This window comes from Gekko japonicus, unplaced genomic scaffold, assembly GCF_001447785.1.
Source record: "Gekko japonicus isolate JY-2015 unplaced genomic scaffold, Gekko_japonicus_V1.1 scaffold1270, whole genome shotgun sequence".
NCBI lineage: Eukaryota > Metazoa > Chordata > Lepidosauria > Squamata > Gekkonidae > Gekko > Gekko japonicus.
The window spans coordinates 425,165-440,162 of NW_015170315.1; the positions used below are offsets into that span (position 1 = coordinate 425,165).

Here is a 14,998-nt window from a genome sequence, read left to right on the forward strand (position 1 = left end):
AGAGCGCGCTGGAGCGATCAGACACGGAAACTCTGTCCGTGGCCCGTTGCAACCGGTTTACTACTGCATTTTCCCTGGTGTCTTTTTACTCTGCTTCTGCGGTAGAGCAAAATAGGTTGCTGATGGGTGCAGGGTGCTTCCCAGATGTTTGTGTCTGACGGCACCCTTTAAATCCACCCGGCATCCACACGTACGGTGGGGCTAATTGTGCGTGTGATCGCAGCCAGAATTTCCTCAAGCCCTACCTACAGGAAGATGGGGGGCAGCCATCAGGAAGGGCCAGTCTCTGAGGAAGAGGAGGGTAGGAAAGAGTCATATAGCCTAAAAATGTGGAGACCTGGATACTAGGAAGGTACCAATGATTCCCCCTCATTTTTCCAATGGAAAATTGAAGAATGTGGGGCAACACTGGAAAAAAATAGGAAATATTTTCCCTAAAAAAAATTATGGGGTATTTGTGTGTGTGTGCTTGTGAGCCTGGAAGGCATGGTGACTTCTGGCACCACCTAGTGGAGCTAGGACATTTCAGAGAGCTGGCTTGATATTACCTGCCTCTGTGTCCCAGCCGTGGTATTCCTTGGAGGTCACCCTTCCAAGTACTTGCCATGGTTAGCCCAGTTTAGTTTCCGAGATCTGATGAGAATGGGCTTGCCTGGGCTATCCAGATCAAGGTAAACAGTTTCTTTTTTTGAGTGACAAATACCTTCTCTTACAAAGCATTTTACTCATTCTAAATCTACAAGCATGAAAAAAGAAGCAAAGTATTTTCAAGATTTTTTGTGGTTTAATTGTAAATAATTTTGGCAACAATTAATATGTTATCACAACTTTAATGACAATCCATTACAGAGTTCAGTGCTTTCCATTTTATAGTGTTTTGGTTAATATCCAAACAGACAGTCCTACCTATTCTGACTCCATGAGAGAGGTTCTGTTCAAACAATATACTTTCTTTTGTTTACCAAAGAACTTATTTTCTACTTTCAGCTTACATTTTCCCCTACCTCTCAGAGGGCAAAAATTAAATATGCATCTGCTATAGTAGTATATGGTGCAGGAGTCTGCAAATCTTTCTCAAGTACTGGTTATACTTGAAAATTTTCATATAGAAAATGACAATTTATACTTTTAAGCTCCATAAATATGTAAATAGTGCCATTTTATAAGCTGACGCAGTTACAAATGATGCATTTTGTGTTGTTCAATCAGTAAGAGAAGTGTAGGTTTGATAAGTAACTATTCCATATATTTTTTCCCCACAAATTCTGTTTTTTTTTCATGAAAAAATAAGTTTCCCCATAGCTTCAACATTTCTGGAAAGTCTACATCTTTACACAGGGCAAGCAGTCTTGTACTTCAATGGATTCAAGCCGCGTGCTAGTTTAACATACTTAAGACATGAAGATAGTTTAATGTGACAGAACTGCCACCTACCAGTACTCAACAACAGTTATTTACATACACCTACTGCAAGTCATCAATATATGTGCAAATACAGTACTGTTTTGTGAAGAAATATATACTCTGGAGGCCAGGAAGAGAGGTAGCAGAGAAAGCCTACAGACCCCAAAAAACTGCCACCATCTCTATGGCAACAAAGAAGGAAGTGTGAAGCTTCACACCTCATGTCATAAAAAAATCAGACTAGTGACTAGAAAGGCATCCTTAGCATGCAGATAAATACCTGAAGGGCAATCTCTCCCTATATGAACGCATGAGCCAATTATGCTCCTTGGAATAACTGAGGCTTCTTTTTCTTGCCCTCATAGCTGTTTGCTGCCAGGGCTTTTTTCTGTTGTTGCTCCAGCATCGTAGAAGCACCTTACAAAAAAAAAGGGGGGGGACGAGCGTTCCAGCTCTGCCAGTCTTCCCCAAGTGAGATGCAAGGACCATTTTCCTCCCAAAAAGCATTTTGCCTGTTCGCTAAGCAAGTCCCCAGTTGGGACTCAAAACAGTTTAGAACATTGGTTTTCCCCTCCTCCATTTTCTCACAACAAGCCTGTGAGGTGGTCCAGGCTGAGTTTTTATGATGGAACCAAGGTCACCTAGAAAGTTCCTGGGACAGAAGGGGGGGTCTGAACCTGTGTCTCTCAGTTTTGTTAGAGGCCTCTTTACAGATGTGGTTTCTGACTGTATTTTTGTTATTTCAACCTGTCTGGGAGCATGGTGTTGCTGTAAACTGTCTTAGGCTCAAAAGACCAAAGGCAAGATAGAAATAATAATTCGACACACCTCACAGCAGTGTCATTCTGAAGCAGCACATACCGTTTTGTTTCGCAGTCGAATGATATCCGACACAGATCCGGCACCACAATATTCCATGACTATCCAGAGGTCCGTGTTTTTAAAATAGCTGCCATAATATTTGACTACATGGGGACTAAAGGAAATTAGAGAACACATCACTGAACTGACTAAATTGTTCAAATGTTTTATACACAGAATACACAAATAAAAATAAAAACAAGCCGAGAATCTAACTAGGAACCTCGGCTTAATACAATATACAGGTTCCATTTTTAGGACAAACCTCAAAACAGGAAATACTCTGTCACACTCTTTTAGTTCAGCAGTTTCGCTTCCATGTCAAAAAAGTATATGACACACAGAGCTGCTCTGAAGGGTATACAAGTTGATTTACCTGGCCTGCAATCGCTGCTTAATAATCCTGTTTAATAAGCCAAGGGGGAATACCTCAAGGAAATAATTCAGTTCCACAGAAGTGATTAAAAATTGCTAATACTGCCACAGCTGGAGAGTTACATAAATAATCTACAATATTAAGTTACCAATAATATAATTAATAGCACATTTGCAACACATCAAGTCTTCTAGTAAGAAATTATTTTTGAAACATCAAAATGTTTAATGTGACATGCCACACTGCACCAAAACATAAGATCAAACAGTCATATATTTGGGGTTTTAAATGTCCAAGAAAACAACCCTAACCAGGTTTACCCATAATCCTACTGAGATCTATTCTCAAAGCCCTTCGTCTCAGGACAGTGGCTTTAGGATTGCACTGAAAGGACATGCATTACTTCAATAACCCTCACAGCAGCATTGTAATATGTTAGGCAATGGTTTCCCTAAGTATACCTAAGGAGCCTCCTAAGGGGAAAAAACAAGTGAGTCATAGGGACCATATCACTTCAGTCTTAAGATGTGGTCCTGATCAGAAATGGCCTCTACAAGCTGCTATTTGCCCTTAAAGAAGCTGGGGAAAGCCCATTAATGACTAGTGACAAGTACTGAATTGGGATGTTTAAAAAAAATCACATTCTCAGCCATGATTCTACAAATGTTGGACACATTATGTAATAAATGCTGGATTTCGGCACCATCCTGATGATGAGTAAAGTATACAACACTAATAAAAGAAAGTTTCTTGGGATGCTTGCACTGACAAGTGGGCCACACATTACAGTACTAAGAGGTGAAAGTTAAACTAAACAATTACATCTATGAAACTGAAATCCTTTCTCCCCACCAAGACACTATCAGGATAAATTTTTCTATCAAACCAGGTAATATAAACAAAAATAGCAAAGGATTTATGAGGTACTTCAGGCAAAGATACTTTGGCAATCTGTGTGGCTACTTGTCCTTTGCTATGACTTCAGTGGGTTGCTGGTTAACAGGGCTGGAAAGGCCCCGAGTTGACTGGCTGAAAGGCTCTGGGGTTTTCACCTTCCCCACTGCAAAAAGCTATATTTACTATGTATGTTTGTTTGCACTCTGTTATGCACGAGCATAACTGTCACAACTGGCTGCTGGAGTTCAGACATGGGCTGGGGAACACAGTGCAGGCTGTGCAATCCCCTTAAGTGGCTCTGGAGGGTGGGGAACAGGGCAGCCAACCTTGGGGCTGATGGCCATGCCCTCATGAGGATGGTGATGGCTAAGAATAGTGGTTTCCACTTCCTCCAGCCCTAATGCCAGTCCTCTGCCCTCGGTTATCCCAACAGGTGGGTTTGGGGAAGGTACTGACCAATGCTCCCTCTAAGCTGTGGAGTCTTGTGGGCAGGAATTCTACTTGGTGAGCTACTGGCATTAAAGTTGTGAGCGAGCGATTTGGCTACTGCATGAATTAGTCTGCTCTGGAGCCATCCGTCCTGAGCTAAGACAAAAATGTGAGCCGGAGACTAAAAAACTGAGCTGGCTCACACTAACTCAGCTTAGAGGGAACACTGGGACTGACAGCAGTTGGGCTGTCAACCATATCCATTGTCCCCACTAGCCCATGCTGCACCAAGACCTGAGGAACCAGTAATCAATAAAGCTGTGGCCTGACTGCTCCCAGCATGGTATGTGTTGCCCTTCTTCCCCTCTGTGGGCTGGTCCCCACTCCAGCCACAAAGCAGTCCAACTAGGGCTGCATTTGATAATACATTGGCGAAGGACTATATTATCCATGTCTTTAAGAAGAGCTTTGCTGTTTACTGGTTAGTTTCTTGGCAGGTTTCAAGATGGTGGTCTCAACCCTTAAAGCCCTGCATGGATTAAGAGCATGGCAGTCAAATGAGCACCTCCTCCCATATACACATTCCTGTACTGAAGTAACCATGCTTTCAATATCTCCCTCTACCGTCCAGGGCAAGCTAGGTAGTCACAAGGGATTGGACCCTTTCTATAACAGCACTGTCCAATTCTATAGCAAGGGAAATCAGTCAAGCCAATGTCCTGAAGCCAGTGGTTCTAAAATTTAAAACCTTTACTAAAATGGGGCTTTGGGTGTGTACATCTGTCTTTGGTTTAGTGGACTAGCTCGGTAAATGTATGAGTTCATTGGCTGATAAATGCTTTTATTTTTTTCACTTTACAATACTTCTTGATTGTCTTTTTATGAAAGTTGCCAGCAGAATCCAGTTTGGGGCTTAAAGGCAAGGTATGCATTCTCAAAGGATGCATGTGCTGAGACAAAAAAAAAATAGTGGCTGGCTTTAACTCGTAATTTGTCAGTGTGGGCAGGACCAGACGTAGGGATGGGTGAAAGGAACAAAGGGTGGAAAACCTGTGTTGTACACCTACCTATCACACTGCTGCATTATGGATATCTCTTTAATAATCTCCTGCAGATCAGATTCAACAGGTACTTGCTTAATTGCAACCACCTGACCAGTCTCTTTGTGGATAGCTTTGAATACACTGCCATAGGATCTGTGGCAAGAAAGAAAGAAACATACAGGATTAGAATCCATAAAAGGCAACACAGCATGTCAAGGAATTTGGCTTATGCGTTGGAATGTACCGCACACTGAAGAACTCAACACTGCTCTCAAAGGACTGCTGTAATGATTACCCAAGTTCCACGTATGCCCAACAATTCAGTAACATTTTTGTAAGGGATATGTCACAAGACAGAAGAACAAGAATAATATATACCCCACATTAAAAGACACAATGAAATGTTTTCCTGAACTGATTATTTTTAAAAACATCCACCTAAGCACAGAGAGAGCAAAGAGAGAATTTATTATCAGAGGGGCCAAAAAGTCATGAAATGCAAAGGGCTGCAGTAGGTCTGTGTCCCGTCTCTGCTGAGCCCAATTAATTCAGACACCTGACAAAAGCAGGCACGCCAAAGGATTTCACAGAAACCAATTAACACAGCTTCCACATGGTTCCATGTGATCTTTTAACTGCCTGCAAGCTACAGCCCCACACTTGCACAGGGCTTTCACTACTGCCTGCGGAAGAAAAAAAGATCCATAAATGTATAAAACAGTTCTCTCCTTCTTATAACACAACAGCAGGACTGCTAGATTCCTGTACCAAACCCCACCCCACAGAACATCAGACACATCCAGGGGACATCCATTAGGCCATGACATTTATTATGCATTAGATGAACTGAGCTTTGACTTACAAAAAGTATGCTGGAATAAGCTTGGTTAGTCTTCAAAGGTGCCACTGACTCCCATTTTAATGAGAGGATGATATGCTGGCGAGATGTAACAATCAAGCTTCTAGCTACTGAAAGCAGGGGATCACTAAAGAACCTATGCAGAGCCTGGAGGTTCAGCTAGAAGAACTAAATGCTACTTGTACAGGGAGTATATGATGGGTAATACTCCAGGGAGGATTTTTTTTTTTTAATCTCACATTGCTTAGAGAGGAAGATAAGAACATAATAGAAGCTATGTTGGATCAGGTCAATGGCCCATCCAGCCCAATACTTGGTGTCACACAGTGGCCAAAACTCAGGTGTCATGAAAGCAGGGGATCACTAAAGAACCTATGCAGAGCCTGGAGGTTCAGCTAGAAGTAAGAACTAAATGCTACTTGTACAGGGAGTATATGATGGGTAATATTCCAGGGAGGAATTTTTTTTTAATCTCACATTGCTTACAAAGGAAGATAAGAACATAACAGAAGCTATGTTGGATCAGGTCAATGGCCCATCCAGCCCAATACTCGGTGTCACACAGTGGCCAAAACTCAGGTGTCATCAGGAGGTCCACCAGTTGGGCCAGAACTCCAGAAGCTCTCCCACTGTGGCCCCTCCCCAAGCACCAAGAATACAGAGTATGCTTGCCTCAGACATAGCGTTCCATCTATAACTTCTGGCTAATAGGCACTGATGGACCTTTGCTCCGTATGTTTACCCAATCCCCTCTTGAAGCTGTCTATGCTTGTAGCCACTACCACTTCCTGTGGCAGTGAATTCCACATGTTAATTACACTTTGAGTGAAGAAGTACTTCCTTCTATCTGTTCTAAACCTACCACTCAGCAAGTTCATTGACTATCTACGAGCTCTTGTAAGAAAGGGAGAAAAGTACTTCTTTCTCTACCTTCTCTATCCCATGCACACACACAGAAAGTAAAAGGGGGAGACTGGCAGAAGGGGAGGCAGAGAGGGGGCAGGAAAGATGGAACAAGCTGGGTAAAAATCACAAAACACCCAGCAGGTGCCAGTTCTGGAGACTGCCCCAGGAAATTACATTACATTACACTTTCAACTTATATACCGCTCCTTCCCGAGGGCTTGGAGCGGTTTACAGACAACATTTAAATCAACCTAACTAGGGCCACAGTGCAAGGGGAGGGGTGAATGCCTACCAGGCACCCGAACAGCAGGGTTCTTTCCGTGGTTCAATAACAAATGGTTCGCAGAAAAATGTTCCCTGGCTGCTTTTAAATGTAGACAACTGGGTTTTCAGCTAACTTGTTTCCTTTGTGACAATTTGCGTGGTGTGAGGACGATATGAGATCATTTGCACAACGGTGAGAAATACCAATGCAGATTGGACCTAAAGCTCTATCACAAGGCTGGCCAAACTTGCTCAACGTAAGAGCCACACAGAATATATGTCAGATGTTTGAGAGCTGCAAGACATGAACAAATATTACACACACGTTTTTATTAAAAAATATATGCAAATTTGCTTTCTATTAACATTAAATGTGACTGCCAAAAATAAAACCAAAGGGGTCAAAGTGATATTTGTTTGCTAATGATATTTATTTGGCTTTATTCTTTGCTTTGTTAGAGGTTTCTTGAGGTTGCTTGTAGAGAGTTTTAATTTTGTTGTTCAAAGTAATAATTTGGTCCAGCAGAGGGTGCAGTGCATTAGCGATCATGATGGGAAAGCCTATGGTCATTTCCGGTCTTATGACCTGGGCTGCAAGACTAGCACTTCCAGGAGAAGGTCTGAGCTTCAGCCCCATTTTTTCCCCAGACATCGACAAAATTGTTTATGTTTAGGGAAATTTCTTTAAAGTCTCTGTGAGCCCCTATATCATCAGCATTCTCTGCTTCCCTCCTTCCATTAACACCCCATTTCCAGCTGTATTTATTATGTATTCATGTCATTTATAACCTGCCTTTCTCCCATTTTGCTGTATATCCTGCTGGGGCAGTACAACAACCATGAGAGGTAGGTTAGGCTGGGAGTATTGTGACTGACCAAAGTCTCCCAGTGTGCTTCCACAGAAGACTGGGGATTTGAACACAGATCCTAGACTGAAACTCTAACCACTATATCACACTGGTTTTCATGGTGTGGCTGCTGTTGAACAGCAGCAAGCAGACGATCCTGGATGAGTCATACAAGCTGCATGGTAGCAAGTCACCCAACAGTTGCCTCAGGTTTGGCCTGCCATGACTCCTCTCTCAAAGGCCAAAACAATGCAATAATCAGTTTCTTGAAGCTACAGATACTCCTTTTATCATTTGTGGGGTTTAATTCTCCCATTAAAAAAGATTTCAGATTTTTCTGTAAACTTGAGTATTTCTCAGATTTGCAGGAAGACCTGTCTTGTCCATATATGGCACTAATCCACAGATGGGGCCACACTGAGAATCAGATATATTGATGAAACTATGTTAACTAAGTTCTATATGATGGCTTTTATGTCATTAAATAAGTAAAAGTAATTTAGGCTTGACAGGAAAAGTACTGCATACCTCCCCACAAATGTTTCTGAACACCTCTAGCCTGGTTTTCTCCCGAAGCTACAAAATTTCCAGAAATTTTACCGCTCTATGTATTACATTAAGTTTTAAGATAACAATTCAAGGTTTTAGTAAACCTCAGAACAGTCTGCTACTGAGTGTGTTGCTTAAATTACTGTATGCAAATCAATTAGTTTCTGTAAGAGACCGCCACTGTAAGTGTTGAGTGCATTACTCAAGAGGATGGGTAACAAGAGGCTTGATATTTGTCACATCATACACTTACCCTTCTCCAAGCTTCTCTAAAACATCAAACACTTCTTCTGGTTGCTTCGTTAAACTATCTTCATCTAATTTCCTTAACTGCCTGTAGTCAAAGAAAAAGAACTTGAGCTACATATACAAAGCAGGCCTTATTGCAAAAATACAGTTATCTACTGTAACAAATTCATCAGCTTTATCGGTAAAGATCACATAATTGTTAATTAAATGAAAGTTACAAGCAACAAGCATGTTATTGCGTAATAACAGAAATCATATCTGCATTAGAGATTAACATGTACCAACTAATGACCACACTGACCAAGATAAAAGAATGAAGGCCAACCTTTTCAGCAAGCATGACACGTATCAGCCCAGAGAATGGAGGAGGGCTGAGCTATTAATTTTTTTAGAAAGTGCATATATCTCCTCCCCAAAGGCCTGCTCAAGGAGGCTAACCAAGTAAACTAGCGACAAAGAAAAACATATCCAGACACAGTAGAGACGTAGGAATGAGGGGGGCTCTAGGACCCCCCCCCCCAAAAAAACACTTTAAGATGAACACTTTGAAGTGGCTTTAAGTCAGTTTTTCCAAGTTGGGGAGAGGGGCAGGCAGCAGCAGCACAGAAGAAGCAGAGAAGTATAAATCCAAATATGCTTTTGCCCAGCCTTTAAACCATCTTGTTCTAATTCAGGAGTGCCACAAAGACTTACTGCTTGTGCCACTTTCTGGCATTAAAGGCAGGTTGGCTTCCTATGCATAAAGATCACAATTCAAAATCAAGAGTCAGTGACTGCATTTCTCAAGGCCGGTGATTATTAGCACCACTATTAAGATATATCCATGATTACTGTGAGTGCATGTTTGCTACATAAATATTTGTATCAGCAAATGCTACTATATGTTGAAGTATTAGATCCGACAGATGAATTTTTGCTTTGCATGCATACTTTATTTCACATGCATAGTAAGTAACAGGCTCAGAGTCTTCTACATAGGTTTTTGAAAAGCAAACCTTACTTTTTCCTCTGTACTCTTCTCTGAATACAGAAAGATGATAGAGGAATTAACGGCATATCTGAAATGAGGAACCATTACTAAGACTCAAACCCAGGAAATGGCGAAAGACCACTGGCAGAGATAAGCACTACAACCACAAAAACTTGTTCTTGTTTGAAACAAGTAGGTTTAGGACACCATTCACAGGGAATGAGGATTACGTCTCAAACATACCTTCCTAAAAGTAGGGCAGACTATTTAAAAATAGTCCACTTCTAAAAAAAAAGGAAATGAGTTCAACTCAAAATCTAACTTCAGGTTAAGCTTCTAAATAAATTGGCCATTTAATGGATCATTTTATTGGTCTAACATTAATATTTTGATACTTAAAATATTAACATGATTGTTTAAAAGAATGTGATCAACTACTAGAACCCTAATTACAAATTTAGTTTCTGCATCTGACAAGATCTGTTTTTAAAATGCTGTGCCACAAGGGAGATGGGTACATGCTTCAAACTCAGCATCTACATAGCTGTATCTTATATCTAATGAAGGGAGATTTGACTCTTGAAACCTTATGTCCTGGAAATCTTTAAGATGCTACTGGACATGAACCTTGCTCTTCCAGCCCAGACCAACATGGCTACCCACCTGAAACATCCACATAGGTATTCTTGGCTATTCAACATATTAAACCAAACTCAAATAATTGGCAGTCAACTGCTATACAACCTTGTCCTATGCAAAACTGTTCCACTTCTGTTCCATCACTATAATCTCAGACTTCTGCAGTATAATCCAGATGCCTGTCTACTCAGAAGCAAGTCCCATTCTATCCAGTGAGGCTTACTCTCAAGTTAGGAATCCAGCCAGTATGGCTTTTAAAAGAAAAGTCATATGAATGTTAAAAAGTTGGTATTAGAAGAAACACAGAATTTATTCTCAGTTATTCTACTGATGCAAGTAACTACAAGCATTTCTGTAAATTCCCAAAAACCAAACTTGATCAAGAACAAATTACAGATTTCAGCTCAATTTGTTTAAAAAGCCATTAGAAATTACAAAAGACTTATAAAACAAATAAGAACCCCACATGACAGATAAATATCAGGGTTTTTTAATACTACAGAAACAAAGCCTATATGGCTCTAATGAGGCATCAAACAAAGGCAGCTGCATTCATCCCATAGTGCTCTGTCCAAGAAAGGGGAAGGGGGTCCAGCAAGCAGAAACCAGACTTAGGATCTAAGCCTAAGCATGTTTGTAGACATGGGATGACACCCTTTGAATGCACATGCTAACCAACACCAAGAAAGCTGGAGACATTGCAAATGTTTAAAGTAAATGTACTTCTTTATTTATAGGAGCTGCGGTGGCTCAAGTGGTTAAGACGCTGAACTGCAGGCTGTGGAAGGTCGGTAGTTCAGCAGTTTGAGACCCGAGTGTGCCGCATGATGGAGTGAGCTCCCGTCTCTAGTTCCAGATCCTGCCAACCTAGCAGTTCGAAAGCAAGACATTGCAAGTAGATAAACAGGTACCACTTCGGTGGGAAGGTAACAGCGTTCCGTGCGCCTTGGTGTTTAGTCATGCCAGCCACATAACCACGGAGATGTCTTCGGACAGCGCTGGCTCTTCGGCTTTGAAACGGAGATGAGCACCGCAACCCTAGAGTCGGATTCGACTGGCTTTCGAGCAAGGGAACCTTTACCTTTACTTCTTTATTAGTCATCAATTTCTATCAATAACTGATTTAAAATGCCATATTATTGTACATTAAATATGATTATACATTCTAGGTTCTTTTATTATTATCATTTTATTTAAAAAGTGTACGGATTTTATGAAGGCTTGTGTGTTTTTGGATTATTTTTAAAATCACTTGTACTCTCGGTGATCTGATGTTATATATCATTGCTTCCTTAACATCCTCAGTCCAGAAACAGTGTAGGTATTCCTAATGAACACTGTCCTAACAGTGATGAAGTTAACAGATCTATGCTTAAGTTGAAATGGGCCGCAGAGGAAACACAGGAAGGAAGAGCAAGTTTGCCTATCTATCTTTAGTTTTACTTCCACAGATCTACATCCTACTCTGTTCTCAGCAACACAGCTTTCTTCCAGCTGTCAAAATAATGGCAGCTTTCCTGATCAATATTGCTGTCCGAAACTAGCAAAGATTTGGAAGCATAGCATTACATTAACAGTTAAAAGCTGGGTGTCTAATAAAGGAAAGAGCAGTGTTGTACAAGTGTTTGTCTCAAATACAGTTGTAACCTTAGCTTCAATTAGCCAAAGCTGAGCATCTGCAAAGCTGCTTCTCATTTGCTAAACTGCACAATTCACAAGCCACTAAAGACACGCACATAAGCAGCATTTTGGACACTCAAAAGTCCTCTATAAATGTCAAACATTATTAGACTTCAACCAGCACCACACAACTAAAGAGAATGACTTCCAGTATCTTTAATTCTTACCATCAGAACTCATTACATGCTTCTTAGTTTCAAGCTTACAAAAGAGCAATGAACATCAACAAACATAAATATTTGTATGTTATTTACACTATTCGATGTCCACCTTTCTCACTGAGACTCAAGGCAAATTACACAATGTAAGTCAATGCAATCAGTAAGAGGAGGCACCTCCTAAGCAGTGTAACAGAGCTAGGGTTACAGAAGTCAGAAACAAAGCATAGGTACTAATGAACATCAGCAAGTACAAACCAGCACTTCCTGCTTCAAGGCTGCCAACAGTTTCCTAGCATGCAGCAAAACACATGTCTATAAAACAGTTGCACATGATCACCTACACTTAGCTGCACACAATTTCTGATGGAGAAGTTTCCATGTTACAGATACACAACATAAAACATTGGTACAAAACCACAGTATCATATACTCTGCATTACACACGGCAACCACCAGAAGAACAATACACCATCCTAAAAGCTGTTTTAGAATGTGAGGGGTCAATTTACTGAAATGACATAAAAAGTAAGCAGGTGGGAAGAAAAACTGAAAGGAAATGAGATTCTCCCATTATGTCTTCCAGACTGCGGGAGTTCTGCCTTCTATACCACTTTTCCAGCTCAACAGGGACCTGCCCAAAGGGGGAATTCCAAAAGGAATATTGTCCCTGAGCAGTCAGGGAGGTGTGGGGGATATTTTTTTTGTCTACAACTCAATGTATATTTTCAAAGCACAAGCCCAGAATTAAATGTATAACATTTATCACTTCAATAAAGTCTGAGTCCAGTGTCACCTTTAAGATCAACAAAATTTAATTCTGGGTATAAGAAGAGTGAATGTGCACAAAAGCTTATACCCAGAACTAAACTTTGTTGGTCTTAAAGTTGCCACTGGACTCAAACTTTGTTTTATTGCTTCAGACCAACATGGCTACCCACCTGAATTTACCACTTCAGTTAATGTGGCCACTGTTTTATCTTTTGCTTATCCCTGTTACTTTGAACTTAGTGGTTGCTCTTTAATCACTGATTTTCAGGGTTAGTACAAAAGTACACAACCCTCAGCATGTGCACCAGACAACAGAACACCACACCATTTTGCTCAGCATGCTAGGCCAGTTCCCGCACTCAAGGGACTAAAGCAAGCCTTCCACTATGGCTCAGTATGCTCTGAGTCTGGCCAAGCATGACTCTTGTCATTCCCACATCCCTATTTGCCAGTATACCAACATCTTCACAAGTTGTGGGTTTTCTAGTATTGGAATCAAAAAGAATGCCTACTCCTGGTTAGTGGTAAGTTGCTCACTGGTTGGCTTTTTATATCTGTGGTTCTTAACAGGAGTAGCTCTGGCAGGGTTGGCTTTTTATATTTGTGGTTCTTAACAGGAGTAGCTCTGGCAGATGAAAAAGAAGAGAGAAGAGATTGGATTTATATCCCGCCCTTCACTACCCAAAGGTGTCTCAGAGCGGCTTACAAACTCCTTTCCCTTCCCCTCCCCACAACAGACACCCTGTGAGGTGGGTGGGGCTGAGAGAGCTCTGACGGAAACTGCTCTTTTTCAAGAACAGCTCTTATCAGAGCTACAGCTTGCCCAAAGTCATCCAGCCAGGTGCAAGTGGAGGAGTTGGGAATCAAACCCGGTTCTCCCAGATTAGAGTCCGTGCACCTAACCACTACACCAAACTGGCTCTCATCCCATCAGGGGTTCATTTAATTGATTTTCTATTTCCTACAGGAGCCAGTCAAATATCCTGGAAGACTGACAGCCAGAGCACAAAAGGCAAAATCTCCTCTATTGGCTCCCCCTAAGTAAATATCATACTGCCTCCAGACATAAAGGTTTCCTGCCTCCAAAAGGTTAGCCAAGTTTGTCTGTTGCCGCAAGATTAAACAGGAGCCCAGTAGCACCGCAAGGACTAACAAAATTTATTTCAGGATAAGCTTTGCTAAATCAGAGAACTCACTTTTTCTAATCCTTTTTTAAATTATCTAAATCCATGGTCATTACTACATTCAACAGCAGGAAGTTTCACAAGTGAAACACATACTGTGCAAAAGAGGACTTTCTTTTCATCTGTCTTGTCGCTGCTCCATTATGATTTTACACTGAGCAGAGGTGCGCTTTTGATTTAAAGAATGCCACAAGCCTCGTTTGGAGTGTCTTCGGGATGGAAAGGACACAACAGAACACCCTTAAGAAACAACTGAAAAAAAGTTAGCCAACATGAAAGCATGCACTGACTCATCCGCACAGCAAACGCAGGAACGCCTATGCACACTCCCCTGCGAGTGAGCCCCACTGAGCACAAACGGGGGCTTACTTCCGAGTAAGCGCATTCAAGTCCGGGTTGCAGGGAACACTTTCTTCTTCGAGGAGGAGCAGGCCTGAGAACAGAGCACCGGTCCGCCGAGCATAATACCCAGCCACCTCTTCTGCCTCAAAGACTCTTCCCCCCCTTCCCTTATCTCTAACCCAGGTCCTCACCGGCGCGGATGGCGCATTTGCACCGTCTCCATGGCGAGGGCGCCAAAACAGCAGCAGCCTGACGAGAGAGAAGGGTCAAGGGCAGCGCGCGCACGGCCAATTCCACCCTCACGGCCACTCCATCTTCGATTCTGCCCGCTCCGGCTGAGGCTCTTCCCCCTCCCCCGGCACTTCCGCCTCCTACCCACACACATACAGGAACCAATAGAGGGGCGGAAAAAACTACCGGCGGTTTTGATGGGCGTGTCGACGTCACTGACCCACTTTTTGCTCTCTTCACCACAGGGACAGCGACTTGTCCTGAGGCTCAGCGCATGCGCGCGTCTGTCTGGCGAAATCGCGGTTTTAATTTGCGCGGTTTAGAAGCAGGGAGGGCAA

At 41.9% G+C, this 14,998-nt stretch overlaps 1 protein-coding gene across 1 annotated transcript in view; it reads right to left on the reverse strand.

Annotated features, from left to right (window-relative positions):
* STK4 (serine/threonine kinase 4) overlaps positions 1-14,767 on the reverse strand; it is an 81,335-nt gene extending 66,568 nt beyond the window's left edge. The window contains exons 1-4 of the mRNA XM_015418028.1: positions 14,621-14,767; positions 8,690-8,770; positions 5,035-5,163; positions 2,266-2,380 (exon numbers count right to left, since the gene is read on the reverse strand). Of these exons, the coding sequence (XP_015273514.1) occupies positions 2,266-2,380; positions 5,035-5,163; positions 8,690-8,770; positions 14,621-14,652 (357 nt within the window). The 5' untranslated portion in view covers positions 14,653-14,767. The remainder of the gene's footprint in view (positions 1-2,265; positions 2,381-5,034; positions 5,164-8,689; positions 8,771-14,620) is intronic.
* Positions 14,768-14,998: the final 231 nt, after the last annotated feature.